The 17,056-nt window shown below is 54.7% G+C and overlaps 1 protein-coding gene across 1 annotated transcript; it reads right to left on the reverse strand.

Annotated features, from left to right (window-relative positions):
* Positions 1-1,370: 1,370 nt before the first annotated feature.
* On the reverse strand, positions 1,371-16,666 carry TRIM15 (tripartite motif containing 15). The gene is given in 10 exon segments (XM_032847848.1): positions 1,371-1,590; positions 5,759-5,841; positions 10,497-10,669; positions 11,292-11,324; positions 11,691-11,806; positions 13,158-13,180; positions 13,902-14,132; positions 15,241-15,336; positions 16,297-16,569; positions 16,571-16,666. Coding segments are annotated over 10 exon segments (1,344 nt in total).
* Positions 16,667-17,056: the final 390 nt, after the last annotated feature.

Genomic DNA, 17,056 nt, shown 5'->3' on the forward strand with positions numbered 1-17,056 from the left:
GACACATGCAGCCACCCAACCATCTCCTGTCTGCTCTCTCTGCTGGTTTTCTAATTGTCATCTTAAACACAGAAATGGAAGATCTCATTTATGACTCTTCCCCCTTTTTTATTTTTCATTTGTTCTTTTTACTTTTTTTTCTAAATACAGATATGCAAAATGTGTCACTTGTTAGAAATAAGACACGTTATTAATATAATGATGTCAGTTAATCTACATTCGAATCCTGAGAGACAATAATCACTAGCATATTCTTGAAAATTTACATTTATTTTGTTGATCGATGTGAATCGTTTCCTAAAATTATACTCTCCTAATCTTTTATTTATGGGAAGATTTCAGAATTCTCAAAATGCCGCCTATCCTTTCTTGGAAAGAATTTTTACATAATGAAATTTTTGAAAAATATTAAGGTGATCGTTGTATAATTAAAAGCTCCTACTTATTAAATAGGGGACATTTGCATTTGAACAAAACAGGAGCCCTTGCAGGTCCTGGTTTAACGAGTTTCGTGAGCGTGAAACTTCCAGAATAAAGCATAGACAATGAGGTATCCGCATGAAACAGCAAATCCCTGAAAACACACACGTTATGCCACCACGTGAGGACAGAAAGGTGCCACGTGGAACTTATCTAGATTCTTTTGGACATTTTTATTTTTTATAATCATATTTTTAAGTATTTTTTATGTGAACCTCACCTACACGTGTGGTCAGATCTACGTAGCGTTTATCACAGGAGAGAAAAGAGCAGCCCCCTCCTCTCCCCGGGGCGCTCCTTGCCGGGCGATTTCCTCGATGCAGCTTTGGTGTGGGACTGTCCTCCGTCCCCCGGCAGCCGAGGCTCTAGCTCTGGACCTGGCCTTCTAGTGGGGTGCACACCTGTCCTGCCCGGTGGCCGAGCCTGAGCGCAGTTTACCGAGTCCTCTGCACATGGGTCTGTGGGGACAACCCGCTCTTCCTGGACAGAGGAATTGCCTTTCTCTTCCCTTTGGCTTCATTTCCTACGTCCGCATTACTAACCGAAGCCCGGCGTGTTCACTGGTTGTCAGCCTCCGTCAGTGCCCAGTCGTCGGCTGCTGTGGTCGGTGTCCCGTCCTGTCTCCCACCACCCTCTCCGTCTGTGCACAGCCCCGTGGGCTGGGCTTCCCTGTTTCGTCATCCTGTGTTTTCCTCTTCTTCGCTGACTTCCTTCTCGTAAGCCGGTGGCTTCCTGATGGGGCGGGTAAGTTGCTGTTTTGAGATGTTGAGTATCTGCAAGTTCAGGGCCTTTGGGTTCAGGGAAACGTTGCTAAGTTTTTTCCTTTTTTTTTTTTTTTAATTTAATTTTATTTGTGTGTGTGTGTGTTCCAAAATTCATTGTTTGCGGAGTTACTTCTTGACGGTTGGCGCCTCCTTCGTTTTCTCTGCCGTCTCTGGCCTTCGTGTGGCTCCTGCACTGGTTTTCCGAGAGGCCGGGGTAGGCGAGGACGTTTCCAGGCTGGGACCTGGAGGGCGGTGGGCAGAGACCTGGAAGAGGACGGTGATGGATGCCGAGCCGGTGTCTGCTGTCCCGCGCTCGCTCTGCCAGGGCTGCTGTGATAGGGAGAGCCTAGGATCACACGGGCAGGGGGACAGTCAGGGACAGGCTGGGAGGGGACACCCGCATGTCTGCAGCAGGGTGCAGGGAGGGCAGGAAGAGCAGGGGAGGGGTTGGCACAGGCAGACCATGCCAGCCGCGGGAACCATGCCAGCCACCGGGACCACACCGCTGGGTCTGGGGTTAGGGAGCCGCTCAGACGGCAGGCATGCTGCCCCTCCTACACCCCCGACACCATTCTTCGTGGGGGTGCCCCCCTCCTTCAGGGAGCTCGTCCCACGAGAGGCACAGACAAGTATTAAGCAGTGCGGAGCGCCTGGGGGCCCCAGCGGCTGAGCAGTGAACTCTTGGTCTCAGCTCAGGTGGTGACCCCAGAGTCGTGGGACCCATCCCTGCCGGGGCTCCGAGCCCAGTGGGCGTCTGCTTCTCCCTCTCCCCCTCCCCACGCTCAAGCTCTCTCTCAAATAAATTAACAAATCTTTAAAAATAAATAAATAAATAAACTAAGCACAGCAAATACAAACATAGCATATGTTGGGAAATAAGCATCATGGACCTAAAACACTGTGGTTGCTTTTTGAAATATCTTTGTGCCAAGAGAGAAGGAAGCCGAGAGCCCCGGAGAGGAGACGCGGGGGTGAATCTGCTCAGCGAGGGCCGGGCAGACCGAGGCAGTGGGAGGGGCGCGTGCGAGGCTGCGAAACGCCATCTGCCGTTAGGCCGACGGCCCGGGTCTGGGGTTCGGGTGAGGGCAGCCCCGCGACAGCTGGGCCTGGCTGGGGAATCAGGCTTGGGTCTCACTGGCGTTGCTTCTGAGAGGTCTGTCGGCATCCGAATGGAGAGGTCACCCCGGGTGAAGGGCTGTCAGAGTCAGGGCCAAGCCAGAGACTTGGGAGTGAGAAGTACACAGGGGCCAGCTAAGGCCCTGTGGCAGGTGTGGAGATCGACACTAAGAGGGGCCGTGCTGACCCCCGGGCGCTCCAGCGTCTGTCCACGGCCGAGGAGGAGCCGGCAGAGACACGAGCAGCAGCCAGTCAGGTAGAGGCCCGGCTCAGCCGAGATGACCCTCAAGAGCTAGTGGGGGTGGGGGGTTGCCCCGAGCGGTCATGGAGCTGCTGCTGACTTGGGACTCCCCACCTCGCCCCTGCATCCCAGGGGTGCTTCACCGTCCGCGGGCGGGCGGTTTGCTGAACCCCGCATGCATCTTTGTAAACAGTCCCTCCGCTAAGCTGGGCTCAGTCACCCCTGCTGGTAGAAAACCAGCTCTGGGCTGGGGGGACGGAGAGAAGGAGAGGAAGGGGTGAGGCTGCTGCTGCAAGCTGGGGCGGGCCTGGGACCCGTTTCCAGGAATGGACGCAGGAGGCCCTCAACACCCAGCTTGAGCTGTTGGCGTGAAATTCCGGGCCCTTGACTGTAGTACGGAGGGATAAGCCGGTGATGACTCAGGTCGTCTCCCAAGGGGTGTGACAGAGAAAAATCAGGGGCCCCCAGGGGCTCAGGTCGTGTTCCCTGGGGTCCTGGGATGGAGCCCCACACCGGGCTCCCTGCTCAGTGGGGCACCTGCTTTTCCCTCTGACCCTTCTCCCCACTTGTGCTCACTCTCTGTCTCAAATAATTAAATAAAATCTTTTTAAAAAAGACTATGTTTACCCTTAAGTTCAGGGTTCTTTGTATAATCATTGGATGAATTATATTTTGTTATTCAAATATGCTCTATCTTTATTAGAAGAATCTTATTTTGTGGCTCCAATATTCTAGATCCTAATCATTTTCTGTGTCTTTGAGTATCAGTGACTGAAAGAAATATCTTTTAAAATCTGCTGTTCTGTTCTTTTTGTAACTGATCATGAATTGTTAGATGTATGAGAGCTTAGTATTGTTATAGTTTCCAGATAAATTGTTTCTTTTACCAAAATGTACTATCCCTGTTTCTCCACCTAATAATACTTCTTGCATTGAAATGTCTTCTCTGACATTGATACAGTTACATCGACTTTCCCTTCACTCTCACTGCCCAGTATCTTATTTTTAATTTTTCAGGGTCATTGTTTTATCGCTTATTTTGTAAACAGCATAGCTGGATTTTTTTTTCCAGTCTAGAAACTGGTCTTTCAGCAAATAGGAGTTATTCTGTTTACACTTATTGTGATTATTGAGAAACCAATAAATTTTTATGATCGAATTTTATGATTTCTATTTGTCATTCTTTTCTGTGCCCTTTTTTTTTTCTTTGTTGGGTTAAGTTTTCTTAATCCCCATGTTTCTCTGCTCCTGGTTGGGAAGTTACATATTTTCCTTCTCTCTACCCATAAAGTCTTACATGCATGCTTGAATTAACAAAACGTAGAGTGTCTCAGTGTCCCTCTGTCCTCCCGACAGTGCCGCCGATGAAGTCCTCCCCGTCCGGCTGACGGGCGATCGGTCTCACGGCCATTGTCATTCGCCTGCCTGGGGTTGCTGAGGACGGTGGCTCTGGGATTCCTCCCTGGGTAGGGCCTGCTCTGGTCCTCTGAATTTTTCTTCAAGGTTTTCTTGCGTCTGGATCTGCGGTTTTTGTAGTGTCTGGATTCTAGTCTTTTGTCCGTTCTATGTATTGTCAGTGTCTTTCCCCAGTTTGTAACTTACCTCTTCACTCTGTTCTGGTGTCTTAGTAATCAGAAGTCCTTAACTTTAATGCTGGGGAACTTGTGGTGGGTGCTGTGTTTATTCCTTAACTTACCCACCGGTCTTGCTGGAGCAGTCCTCCCTTACTGCAAGGTCATGGGGTGACCCCCCAGAGCACCTTCCATGTCCAGTGTTTCCCTCGTGTTTTGGTGTTCACCTTATCCGAATCCGCCATGCGCCTGCTTTGTTTTCATGCGCCTGCCCGTGGGCCCTGCTACTGTTGGTCTGTAGGATTTGATGTCTGTGCCCTGTTTGCTGGGTGGGAGCCACTGCCCGCTGTTATCAGCAGCAGCCGGGAGCCTCCCACCGTGCCAGGCGATGTCTGCGTGTCCCCCTGTCGTGAGATAGCACAACGTGCATCCGTGGGTCTTGGCCCTGGTTCCTGGCACAGAGCTCCCAAACCCTCGTACTGTCCTCTGTGATAATGGCTCTAGGAGCATCCCCCGTTCAGTGCGGTGCCTCTGGGCAGGCTCCTGGACAGGGGTCTGGTCCCCAGAGACCCAGCCACCGCAAGCTGAGCCATTTGGGTGAGGGGCAGGGAATGGAGCTAATGACGCACATGCCCTCGTGAGGGCGCCCCCATGAGATCCCAATCACATGGAGTTGGGGGGCTTCCAGGTGGCTGAGCGCCCCCACGCCCAGGGGCAGCACCCCAACTCCAGGGGACACAAGCCGCTGCGCCTGGGACCCTCCTGTAGGATCCCTGGGTGTCTCTTCATCTGGCTGTCATCTGCACCCTTTATCAGTCCTTCAGTCAACCAGAGACTAGTCAGCGCGTCTCTGCCCACCGTGAGCACTCCTGACAGGTCAGTGGAGCCCGGGGAGCCCCCGTGGGAACCTCTGGTCCACAGTTGATCACCAGAAGCACAGGGGACGCTGTGGGCTGGCGACCGGCATCTGCGAAGCAGCAGGCACTCTCGTGGGACCGAGCCCTTCACCTGTGTGATCAGAAGGGACGTGAAGAACAGAACGTCCTCCTGGTGTCGCGAGAACGGCTTGATGCAGGGAAAACTGTGCACCCGGTGACCAGAGGGAGGTGCCACCTGCACACAGGACAGGAGGCCTGGCAGCAGCACACAGCAGGAAGAGCTGCATGGCTCCCCGCAGGGGTGGAATCCCTGCTTCTCCTTACACGGGTGGTGTCTCCTTCACTCCGTACAACAATCCCAAGGTAGACACTGGTTCTCGGTTTTCAGACCGGACTAGACGGTTAGGGAGGTTCAGTAAGCCTCCGGAAGTTCACAGAACATGAGCCCGTGCTTTCCGCTGAGCACAAGGGGCTGGGGAGACCAGCACGACCTTGGCGCCCAGCCCTGTGGGAAACAAGGTGACACGCCAGGCCGTAGAAGCCCCTACTTGGGGCCGGGAATGGACGGCTCTGTGAGGACAGGTGTAAGGTCGCAAGGTCTGGAAGGTGGGAGGGATCCTCTGTGCCCTTGGGCCCTGGGCAGGGGGGAGGGTTTCCCAAGGCTGAGTCAGGCGCCCAGCGGGAGCCCTCGTTCCCTAGGGCACTCACCGGACTTCTCGAACACCCAGCACACCCTTCTCCCACACCCTTCTGCAGGGCTCTCGGGCTCCACCCAGCCAGTCTCTGGAGCCCTGTACAAAGAGAAGCCTGTGAGCCAATGATCCTGGCGGCAATGGCCTCATTGTCACCATGAAGATAATTAGCTCTGTGTCTTCTTTCAGAAGGGGGTGGGGCAGGGAGACTGTACAAAGATAACATGCACTGCTGATAGCCACCTAGTCCCAAACAAGGTAGTCTACACAGCGCTTCTCTGTTTAGTTTTTTTTTTTTTTACTCTTCTGTGGATTTGAATACTTTTTTTTTAACTCCCTATTGTGACCCTCTGGCAAGGAAGCTGCAGTGTTCTTAGAATTCAGGACGCCCCTAGCCCTGGACATGCCGGAAAGCCAGCCATGACCAGAACCCGTCCCGCCCCCTCTCCTTCCTTCACCCGGGAGCTGCATGTGAGCTCTGGGCCTCGGTCATCTCTGTGCCCGAGTGTGATACTGGACTTAGCCCAGATTTCTCACTAGACCACAGGCTTTTCAGTTGTATGTGAGAGAAAGAATGGGTAAGTGGAGGTGACCCGGCTCCTAAATAGGGTTTTTTTTTTCCTTTTCTGGCAGATGAATGGATAATGAAGAAGTGGTGTATAAACACACACATACACACACACACACAATGCAATATTACTCAACCATCAAAAGAATGAAATCTTGCCATTTGCAACGATGTGGATGGAACTAGAGGGTATTATGCAAGTGAACTAAGTCAGAGAAAAACAATTATCTTATGATCTCACTCAGATGTGGAATTTCACAAACAAAACAGATGAACACAGAAGAAGGGAAGGAAAAATAAAATAAGACAAAACTAGAGAGGGAAACAAACCATAGGAGACTCTTAATCACCGGAAACCAGCTGAGGGCTGCTGGAGGGGAGGGGTTGAGGGCGGGAGGGGTTGAGGGCGGGCGGGGGGGGGGGAATGTGGTAGCTGGGGGATGGGCATTAAGGAGGGCACCTCATGTGACGAGCCCTCGGTGTTGTAAGCAACTGATGAGTCACTGACCTCTCCCTCTGAAACCTCTAATACATTATATTAATTATATTATGTTAGTTAATTGAATCTAAGTTAAAAAATAAAAATTTAAAAATAATAATAAATAGGTCCTCTTTGGTGCACATTTAAAGGGTCCAGAGCAGTTTGATTCCCGCTCTGCAGACCACTCACTGGGCCTCCTTCGAGGGTCTCCTTCTGAGCGTTTGTCCCAAGTCTTGGGCACAACCAAACAGCATCACCTGCGGAGCAAAGGCCACACTCTGCACCAAGCCCGTTGCACACTGTGACACTGTGATTTATAGGAACTATGCGTTTGACCAAAATATATTTCTCGTGTATTTTTGGTCTTTGTCCACAGTTCCTGGCTCATGGCTCCTAAAACCTTGGAATTTCCCGAACCATCTTTTGTTACAATTTTCAGTCTCTTGTCCTCAGTTTCTGAAATCTCTTCAGAGCTGTGAGGGTGATGGGTGTTTTGTTATTGAAAACAGGCTCCCTTTTTCCCCAAGTGGGTTTATGTTAACAAGGCAACATCCATTCATGATTAGAAGGTTGAAACTTTCAGTCCCACACCCTCATTTCTGGGGAGGGGAGAGGGGCTTGAAGTTGAATGCATCACCGATGACCACTGATTTAATCAGTTATCCTACGTAATGAAGCCTCCATGAAAACTCCAGAGGACGGCGTACAGAGAACTCCCAGCCAGGGACCAGAATGCTTCCCCCACGCTGCCACACAGGTCTTCAAGCTTCACGAAGACAGAAGTCCCTTCGCTCACCACGTCCCTTATGTATCTCTTCATCTGGCTGTTGATTCAGATCCTTAATATCTGCAATAGGTCAATAATATAGTGAGTAAACAGGTTTCCTGAGTTCTGTGAGTCACTCCAGAAAATTAGTGGAACCCAAGGAAAGGGGCATGGGAACTTCTGATTTACAGCCAGCGGGTGAGGCATCTGACGTGGAGGGCAGTCTGGCGGGCCTGAGCCCATAACCTGGGAAATCCAACGCCGTCCCTGTGTAGATGGTGCCAGAATTGAGTGGAATCTGCCGGACACCTAGCTGGTGTCCACGTCATTGGCGTCGGGGTCAGGAAAACCCATCTACCCCACACTGGGGTTGGGTTCCAGAACTGCATTACACCTATTAATCCATTTAAGCCACATATAATCCTATAGAGCCGGCATTTTGATCGCTTTTTCACAGAAGACTAAGACTCCGAGAAATTAAGTAACTTCCGTCTGGCAGAGCATAGGGTTTGACCCCACAACAACCAAGCCAAAGGGCTACGAGCTGCAGCAGGATCCGTCGGCCACAGTGATTGGCCCCGCGGAGGTTATCAAGGGTCCCCAGACACACACGGGCTAGCGACTTGCAGTCTGGCACACAAGTCAGTACCAAACCAATCAAAAGCCTTTCTCAGGAGTCCGGGATTGAAGGTCCACAGTAAGGTGTGCGGGGTGGGGGCAGTGATGTAGATCGCTACTTGGAGGGGTCTGGTTGCAGCCCTAGCATCACCTGAGAACTTTCAGAAAATCTCAAGTCCCTCCCTACACCTTTGTAGTCAGAACTTGATTTGAATAAAACTCTCAGATGGTGTTTAAATGCTAAGGTTTGCAAAGCACTGAGGTAGATGGTGGCTCAGCCAAGAGGGTCCTGGGCAGGTTAAAGAATCTATGTGGTTGTGAAACACGTCAGCAGTGAGCTGCATCGTTATCAGGTAAAGTCATCAGAAAAGTTGGGACGCCTGGGGGACTCAGGCAGTGAAGCATCTGCCTTCGGCTCAGGTCATGATCTTGGGGTCCTGGGATCGAGCCCCACATCAGGCTCCCCGCTCAGCGGGGCAGGAGACAGTAACCTACATGTTCTTTGCTGAAAGGAAGTATAATGAGACATAGCTGACGTGTTCTGTAGAACACTCTAGAAGCCATGAACTAGATGTATGTACAGCAACATGCCTGGATCTTAAAGCCGAGATCGTAGCTCAAAAAAAGGTAGAAACAGTCCTGTACTAGGTATTTTCAGAGCTCCCCCTGTAGCCGAGGACATGTGCAAACATGAGAGTCGTGCCCGTGGGGGTGAGGAGAATGGGAAAGAGAATCGAGGGAGATGGGGGAAAGTGTAGAGAGCACGAGAGGACCTCGCCTGGGCTGCTGTGGATTGCTCACCAGGACCCGTGGAATATGACTGAGACAGCTCTCTGCCCTGAAGTCCGAGGAAAAGGGGGGAATTGGCAGGAGTGGGAAATAAAGGGCACAAGTGAAGCCAGCAAGACTGCCCACAGATAGGAAGGCCACCCTGCATGCAGAGCAAAGCAAGGAGAGGGAGACCTGGGCTGGGGCTCCCAGGCTGCTATAATCACGGTTCTTGGGCTGTGGACCGAGTCCTCCTACACACCCCATGTGCGTCCTCACAACCACCGCTCTGGTTCTCTGAGGCACCCCAAGTGCATGGCAGCCCCTCACATAAGCCAGCAGCCCGGCTGCTCTGGCCGGAAGCGGACAGAGCTCAGCACTCTCACAGTCCCAAGACCAGCAATGCTTACAGAAGCACTGAGCCCAGGGTTCAGCGGCTGAGGCTACCCCGCCAGAGATAAAGGGTGGTTTACATTCACAAACCCTGCGTTTCACACAGTCCTGTGGGATCACCAATGGGTGATTTCCCCCCAGGCAGCTCCCCATCCTCCTACTCCTTAAGCTTTCAAATTCCATTTTCTTTCTTATGCAGAGCAGTTTAATTTTGGCCCAGAGCCTCCATCTGTGCCTATCCACACCCCTAAATTACCTGAGCCACTCACCCTAAATTTAGTCACAGTTGGAAATACAGTGTAGGTGGCTCATTCGCTTTTTCAGTTCCATACTCAAGCCAAAAAAAAAAAAAAAAAAAAAAAAGGCTTGCTTGTCCAAAACACTAGGTCATGCACAAGAAGTGAACCAAAGCCCCATCATCCAGTAATAATAATGGTAATAACAGTGACTATCCAAGAGGTTCCTTAGACCTGAACAGCACGTCATCTTAGGGAACAGTGCCATCAGGGACAGGACTGCGTCCTGGTCCCAGAGATCCCACTGACCTGCGCAGATGAGACCCATGCCATGCAGAAACGTGACGGTACCTATACTTTATTAGACACCCTCCACAAGAAAGAAACGTGACCTAATGTCAGAAAGGAGGGGACGTGGGAGTCCCGGGGCTGGAGGAAGAGGCCCCGCGCCTGCAGCGTCCCCAAGCGCGCGGCGGAACAGGAACCCAACAGTCAGCTCTATCAATTAGAACAAGCCCGGCTCAGCTTTGCTTTCCCCGTGGTGATTATTTCTGAAGCTCCGGCAGTTTTTAGCGTAGTGGTGTTTTGTTCTCTTTTTCAAAAGCGCGCGCGCTCCCCAGCCTTGCCCGTGTGCCCCAGCAGCCCCCGGGTCTCCGCGGCAGCGCCCCTTGGACGACGCCCTCTGCAGCTCAGGCAGACAGGAACCTGTTTCCCAGACCGCCGAAGCAGGGCCATGAGCAGGCGAGCGGGCGACGAAGGCAGGGTGACCTCTGCGGCTGGGCGCGGCCGGGCAGGGGCGCGCCGGGAGCGGCAGGTGCGAGAGCCTCGGGTCTGAGCTCAGGCCCCGCCCCCTCACGACCCGCCTCCCCGCCGGCCCCGCCCGCCCCGCTCACCGCCTCCCCAGGAGCTCCCGGCCGCACCTACCTGCGGTGGCGCTCTGAGAGACAGCCGGGGGGTGCCCAGCGCCGCCGGGACACCCTCGGAGCGCAGGGTGCTGTGCGTCAGGTCCTGCTTGTCCCGGGTGAACGTCGCCGGCTTCCTGTCCTCGGGGACGGCCAGGCTCCGGCTGAGGGCGCGCGGGTCCGGCGGGACGGGCCCTGCGGGAAGAGGGCCGGGCTGGGAGGGACGCGCCCCGGGCGCACGCGGCGCGGGAGAGGCCGCGGTCTGTTCCCGGACGGAGGACGGCGGTTTAGCGCCGTTCGGGCCGGGGCGGCGCCCTGAGGGTGTGCGTCTCAGAGCGCAGCCGGGGCCGGCAGGCCAGGGGACCGGTGAATCAGAGTCTGCCTTGGAACAAGATCCCCCGGTGTTCCTCCGGCACGTTAAATCAAGTAAAGTAGACGCTGTTTTTTAAAAACTATCCATTTGTTCAAGTCGACAGAGTCTGGCGCAACGCTGGGCAGAACACACACGCCCAACCAAGAGTTTCGTGACTATTTTTGAGGAGATAACATCCGTACAAGGAACAAGCGTGAACAGCACTAAGCCCTTTACATGTGTGCGTTCCTCTATGTCCTGGCCACCCATGGGGTCCGAACCAGTGTGTGCTCCATTTTAAGGAGAACGAACCAGAACCAGGAGGCACACTGGCTTGCCATGACTCATAACCAGCAAAAGCGAGAGCAGACCACCCAGTGGTCAGCCTCCAGACTTCGCAGAGGTAACTGCTCTGGACTGACTGGACAGAGGAGAGAAGGAATCCCCAAACCCCCAGCTGTTTACCTGAGTCTGTTTCCAGATGATGCGCCAGGTTTTCTGAGAGAAACAGAAACAGAAAGGTGTGTGACTTGTGATTTCCCACGAGCATTCCCAAGAGCAGAGCTGGGAACCATGTGAGCCCAGGCGCGGCGGATGGCCGTCTGCTCTGCGCCCTCTGCTGTGGTCTACTGAGACACAAGCCGCCGTCACCTGCCTGGACGCTCAGCCCAGTGCAGGTCCCTGGGGAGAGAAGATGCTCTCGGGACCGGTCCCACTGAGCAGAGCGAGACCACCAAGGGAAGGCTTAAGAGAGGGAAGATACCAAGAGCCAGGCTTGGCAGGCAGGGTGAAGGTGGTGATGGGAGGAGGACACGGCTGTCCCACCAGCGGGGGATGGGGAAAGCTGCTGCCCCTCCCCTTTACCTGAGAAGGTCCTCAGCATCTCTGGGAGGGAGAGTGTTTTCCTGTGGAGATCTCGGATCTTCTTGACAAGGTCTGGAGAAATTGTCTCTGGACTCACAAAAGTCCTTGTCTCATACCTACAGACAACCAGCCCTTAAGAATTATAGGTAGGGGTGCCTGGGGGGTTCAGGGGGTTAAAGCTTCTGCCTCTGGCTCTGGTCATGATCTCAGGGTCCTGGGATCGAGCCCCTCATCGGGCTCTCTGCTCAGCAGGGAGCCTGCTTCCTCCTGTCTCTCTGCCTGCCTCTCTGCCTACTTGTGATCTCTGTCAAATAAATAAAATCTTTTTAAAAATTAAAAAAAAAAAGAATTAGAGGTAGGTCCTCTAAGAGAATGTCTGGGGTCTATGGAGGCTGGAAGGGGCAGAGGTCATTACCCTGTTTGCCTCTAGAGGACAGTACAATGTCGGTGGAAAAACGACCTTAAAACTCCTCTTTCTAATCTGGGTGCTGTTCATTACTAGGGGAAAGGGGGTGGGGAGGGGAGATGAGAGAAAACAGGTAACAGCTCCGTCCTTGCCTGTCCCCCACAGCAGGACCTCGAGCAGGCTGGGCGCCCTGATCAGACCAGCTAAAGGACTGCACAGCCCTTTAGCTCTATACCCCAAACACTCTTTGAAAGTTTGGGAGACACGGGACACCTGGGTGGCTCAGTTGGTTAAGCGGCTGCCTTCGGCTCGGGTCATGATCCCAGCATCCTGGAATCGAGTCCCACATCGGGCTCCTTGCTTGGCAGGGAGCCTGCTTCTCTCTCTGCCTCTGCCTGCCATGCTCACGCTCGCTCGCTCTCTCTAACAAATAAATAAAATCTTTAAAAAGAAAAAAGAAAGAAAGTTTGGGAGACCCTTCCCGAGCCTTGGACCCCAGGTCCAGACACTGTGGCTGAATAACAAGTGATCTTCGCAGAACCCGGAGAAGGCACAAGTGCAAACAGCAGAGGACAGCATGGGGCCAGGGGCTGCCCTTTGTGGTGGCTTCTGCAGCCCCTGAAGGACATGGGGCCGCGGAGCCGGGAAAGGACTGGAAGCACATGCCAGTCTCCCACGCTCCGTGCCACCACAGTTTATAAACAATCTCTCCCCTCGGAGTTACAGTTTACATGCTGTTCAATGCTGACTCGAGTACCAGTAATTTTGAGAACTAAACAGGCGTTCCTACATCAGCCTAAAAACACGATTATGGCTTATAATTTCACCTCCAGGGGAAAACCGTATCCCTGATACCAAACAAAAGTTTAAAAACGGACTCTTGGAGCACAGCCCTTTAGGTGGAGACTGTGTGTCTGTCTGTCTGTCAAAGTGAATTTGCATTCCTGTGGGGGGCAGGGTAGAGAGGGCCCCCCTCGGTCTGTGTCCAGGGGAACAGAGGTGAGAGGAGCAAAGTGAACATCCCGGGTGTCAAGGAGGCAGGACTGGGGAGAAGGCCCTACCTGCTCTGGTCGGCTCTGACATCCTACAAAAGAGAAAGAACATGCACTCAGCGTCCATACGTCCTTCCCACCGGAGACTCCACACAGCCTGTCCTCCTTATCATCCAGCCTCAGAGCTGTCTCTTCCCGAGCCCTGTGTCTGCTCCGTTCCCTACTCATCACACCGCTGTCACATCCCACCTCCCGGCTCATTTGGGACTCTGCTCAGGTCATTAGAGCTGGCTTCTTTGACTTAGCCTTCTCTGGGGACCATTTTCTGCCTCCAGGGCTTGAGGGCTGCTGGGGAACAGGGTCCAGGCTCGAGTTACCCGCCGGACCCGTTGTGAAATGGGATAAAAGAATGATAATCTGTGTGAGCCAGGGACCATGCTAAGCATTTCGTATGGACTGTTTCCTACCATCTTTGAACGAGCTCTGTGAGGGAGGTGCTATTATTATCCCCACATTTAAGGGGGCTCATGAGGCTCGCCCTGGTCGCATGGCTGGAAGACCCTGTCCTCAAACCCAAGGCCCCCCCAACTGCAAGGTCCCTGACACGACCACAGTGGGTGGACAAGTCATCCAGCCTTCCTGGGTCTGCAGTCTGTAAGCTCTCTGGGCTGGTGCAACCCGAGACCTGGCAGTCCCTTCCAGTGGAATCAACGGCCACTTGCCCTTCCCGCCTGTCCCAGCATCCCGGGCCCTCCGCCTGTGTCCCCTCCTGGTTGGCCTCTCTCCTAGCCCACGGGGTGGGCAAGGCCTCACTTGCAGCAGGACGCTGGCTGGCTGCTGACTCTGCTCCTCCAGCTCCTGGGCCTGGGCTCCGAGCCTGGTGATCTCCTCGGAGACCTTGGAGTTGTACTGGTCCCTCTCCATGCAGGTCTGCAGCTCCAGCTCGCGCAGCCTGGCCTGCAGGAGACTGTGCTGGTCTGCCAGCTCCCGCTGAAGCTTCCCAAACGCCGCATCCACCTGCTGCTTCTTGCTTTCAATGTGAGTCTGCACGGGGTACACGGAGAAACAGGCCAGGAGGAAGATGGAGAGGCTGATCTCCAGGAGGGTCACCTGTATTGTCACGACTTGGAGACATAGGGAGTTCCTAGCTCTCAGTCCTACGGCGGAACGGGTCTCAGAACAGACTTGCCAACAGTGAGGGCTGTGCCCCTGTCTTACTGCAGAGTCTAAGAACAACGCCCCAGAATGCCCTCAGGGCCATGTTGAGCTTCTCAAGCACCCTTCCCCATCTGCGACATGGCTCTCACCTCACCGTGCCTTCCCTAGAGTCAGGAGGAGCTGGTGGGAGTCGTCCGTCCGAGAGCCACTGAAGGAACCAGGTCGTGGTTCGAGTGTGTGACGTCGCTCTTGTCCCCTGACATCGCACTCCGCATGGCACACTTGGAAGGGAGCCAAGGAGAGCTGCGGGTCTCTTCCCGCCCCACAACTCTGTTCCCTTGGTCAGGGCACCCGAAATTCTCAGATTGCGGCTTTCCTCCTGGATGACCGTGTAGCTCAGAGACCCTACAGCTCACCCGACGTGCTCAGGCCAGCCCCGTCAGCGACACTGACACCGCACACACCTACCCACCCCTTCCTATCTGAAGGCGGTGCTTTAGGGCACACAGAATGGGATGGGAAGAGTGGCTCTGGGCCAAGACACCCAGCTTCTAGGGACACCTGCTGGCTTAGTCGCGGAAGCGTCTGCCTGGATTTCAGCTCAGGTCATGATCTCAGGGTCCTGAGAGCCAGCTCCGTGGGCGGGCTCTGAGCTCAGCTGGGAGTCTGCTTCAGTTTCTCTCCCTCTGCCCTTCCCATTCTCTCTCTCTCAAATAAGTAAGTGTTAAGAGAGAGAGAGATCCGGGCTGTAGCCACGTCATCATGACCGTGGGCTTTGCCCTGTGGGACGTTCCGCTCCCGGACCTGTTCTCTCTGTAAAGCGGCTGAGAAGATGGGTCCTGGGCCAGGTCTCAGAACCATCTCCAGCCGTGAAGTTCTCGGATTCCACAGCCTTAACCCTGAATGCCCGTGCAGAGAGGCAAGGACGTGAATGAGGACAGCACAAGAGTACCTGACAGGAAGCTTCGCTCAAGCCCCTGAGGGAAGCACTTACCAGAAGCTCTTGGAGCTTCCTGTCTTCCCGCCGCCATGTGGCCTCCATCTCACTCTTCTCCAGGCGCAGAGCTTTCGACTGGCTCCGGAGACGGTCCTGCGGGGAGAAGAACGGGCAGGGAGCGGCGGCTTAGTTCACAGAGAGCGTCTGCTGAGTCCCAGGTGCACCGCAGATGGGGAGAGACTCAAAGGTGAACAGGGCGGTCCTCGTCCCTGCAGAGATCACCTGGAGATCACCGCCCACCTGAAGGACAGAGAAGGCGGAGTCCGGGGTGCCAGCAGCTGGTGGGAACACAGAGAGGCACGGGGCAAGGGGAGGCTGCAGAGACAGAAAGTGCTTACAGTGGGTCTAGAGAGGGTCTGCGCGTGCCGCACATGCCTGGACTGTCCCTCAGGTGGCACTGGGGCCCAGTGACCATGCCGAGCTTTCCCGGCGCTGGGAACCCACAGGAGGGTTTGGCACAGGGGAACAACATGGTCTACTGCGTGTTTTGGCAGATTGGAGGATGCTTGGAGAGGGCGAGAATGGACACAGGGAGAGCGTTCAAGGCAGAGCAAGTCTGGGCGAGGACGAGAGCCTGCATTTGGAAGCGGTCGCGGGGATAAGTCCAAGACTCAAGAGCTACTTCAGAGAAGATCACTTGTAGACCCAGACGCTGGATGGACAGAGCGAGCAGGGGGGCCCAGGCGGGCCGTGTCATGCCCCCCCTCACAAGGAAGAGGGGCACCTGCGGGCCGCCCTTGCTCTCCCCTCGCATCCCTCTCAGCCCAGCAGTCTCGGCCTTGGCAAATCCCATACCCTGTGTGGGTCCTGGGAGGCCAAGGTCACCTGCCCACAGTGGGCAGAAGACCGTCCCATGCACTCGTTCATGGATGCAACTCTCTGTGCCTGTCGCCATGGGGCCCCATGAGGCTGAGGTCCCCCTGAGCCTGTGAACGGCCACCTGTCCACGGGGAACCATGGTCCTTCATCCAGATCCCTACCCATTCCCTCCACGGTGGGCAACAGGACGCTGTCCCAGCCCACACAGGCCCCCCAAAAAGCTATCCCTCTTACCCGGTAGGGCTGAACGGCCCCGTCGAGGACAGCTGCAGGGTGGGTGCAGTGGGAGGGACTCTCCCGACAAACCACACAGAGCAACTCAGCATCGATCTCACAGAAGAAGTAAATCTTCTCACCGTGCTCCTCACAGCACGTCTCCCCCAGAGGGCCCAGGGGCACAGGGACCATGAGAGGCTGGGTGGGCTCCTTCTCCTTGCAGAGTACACAAGGCAGCACCTGGCAGGAGGGCCGGGCCCCCATCCGGGAGGGTGGGGGGAGGCGCAGCCTGGCAGAAGATGTGTCCACGGGTGCAGATTACTGCATCCTCCAGGGTTCCCTTGCAGGCTGGACGGGTGGGCTCCTCACGGGAAGGCACAGAGGGCATCCCGCTGCTGTCTGCAGCCTGTCCACAGAGGCCTCTGCCTCAGGCCACACAAATCCCCTGTCCCTGATATCCGTCACTTCTGCGTGAGTCATGGAGGGAACACAATAGGAGGCTGCAAGAAAGTAGAAGGGTTCGGCCTAGGAAGCCACCGGCCACCACCCATCAGCTGAGTGGGTTCAAACTCCAGGGCACTTGAAGTGACCCAGCATTTCCCAGCAGGGGCCTGGTCAGTCTGCCCTCTGCTCCTGCCGCGTCCTTCTGTCCCTGGGGTGGGGAGCCCAGCATGCATGAGCTCACAGGGAGATGGGTTTCCTGGAACCCCACCCTTGACCGCTGTGGGGTGGAGAGTTCCAGGAGGAAACACAGGGAGGTGACATTGCTTCCTGTCCA

Source organism: Lontra canadensis, unplaced genomic scaffold, assembly GCF_010015895.1.
Source record: "Lontra canadensis isolate GAN:19392208 unplaced genomic scaffold, GSC_riverotter_1.0 scaffold194, whole genome shotgun sequence".
NCBI classification, from domain to species: domain Eukaryota; kingdom Metazoa; phylum Chordata; class Mammalia; order Carnivora; family Mustelidae; genus Lontra; species Lontra canadensis.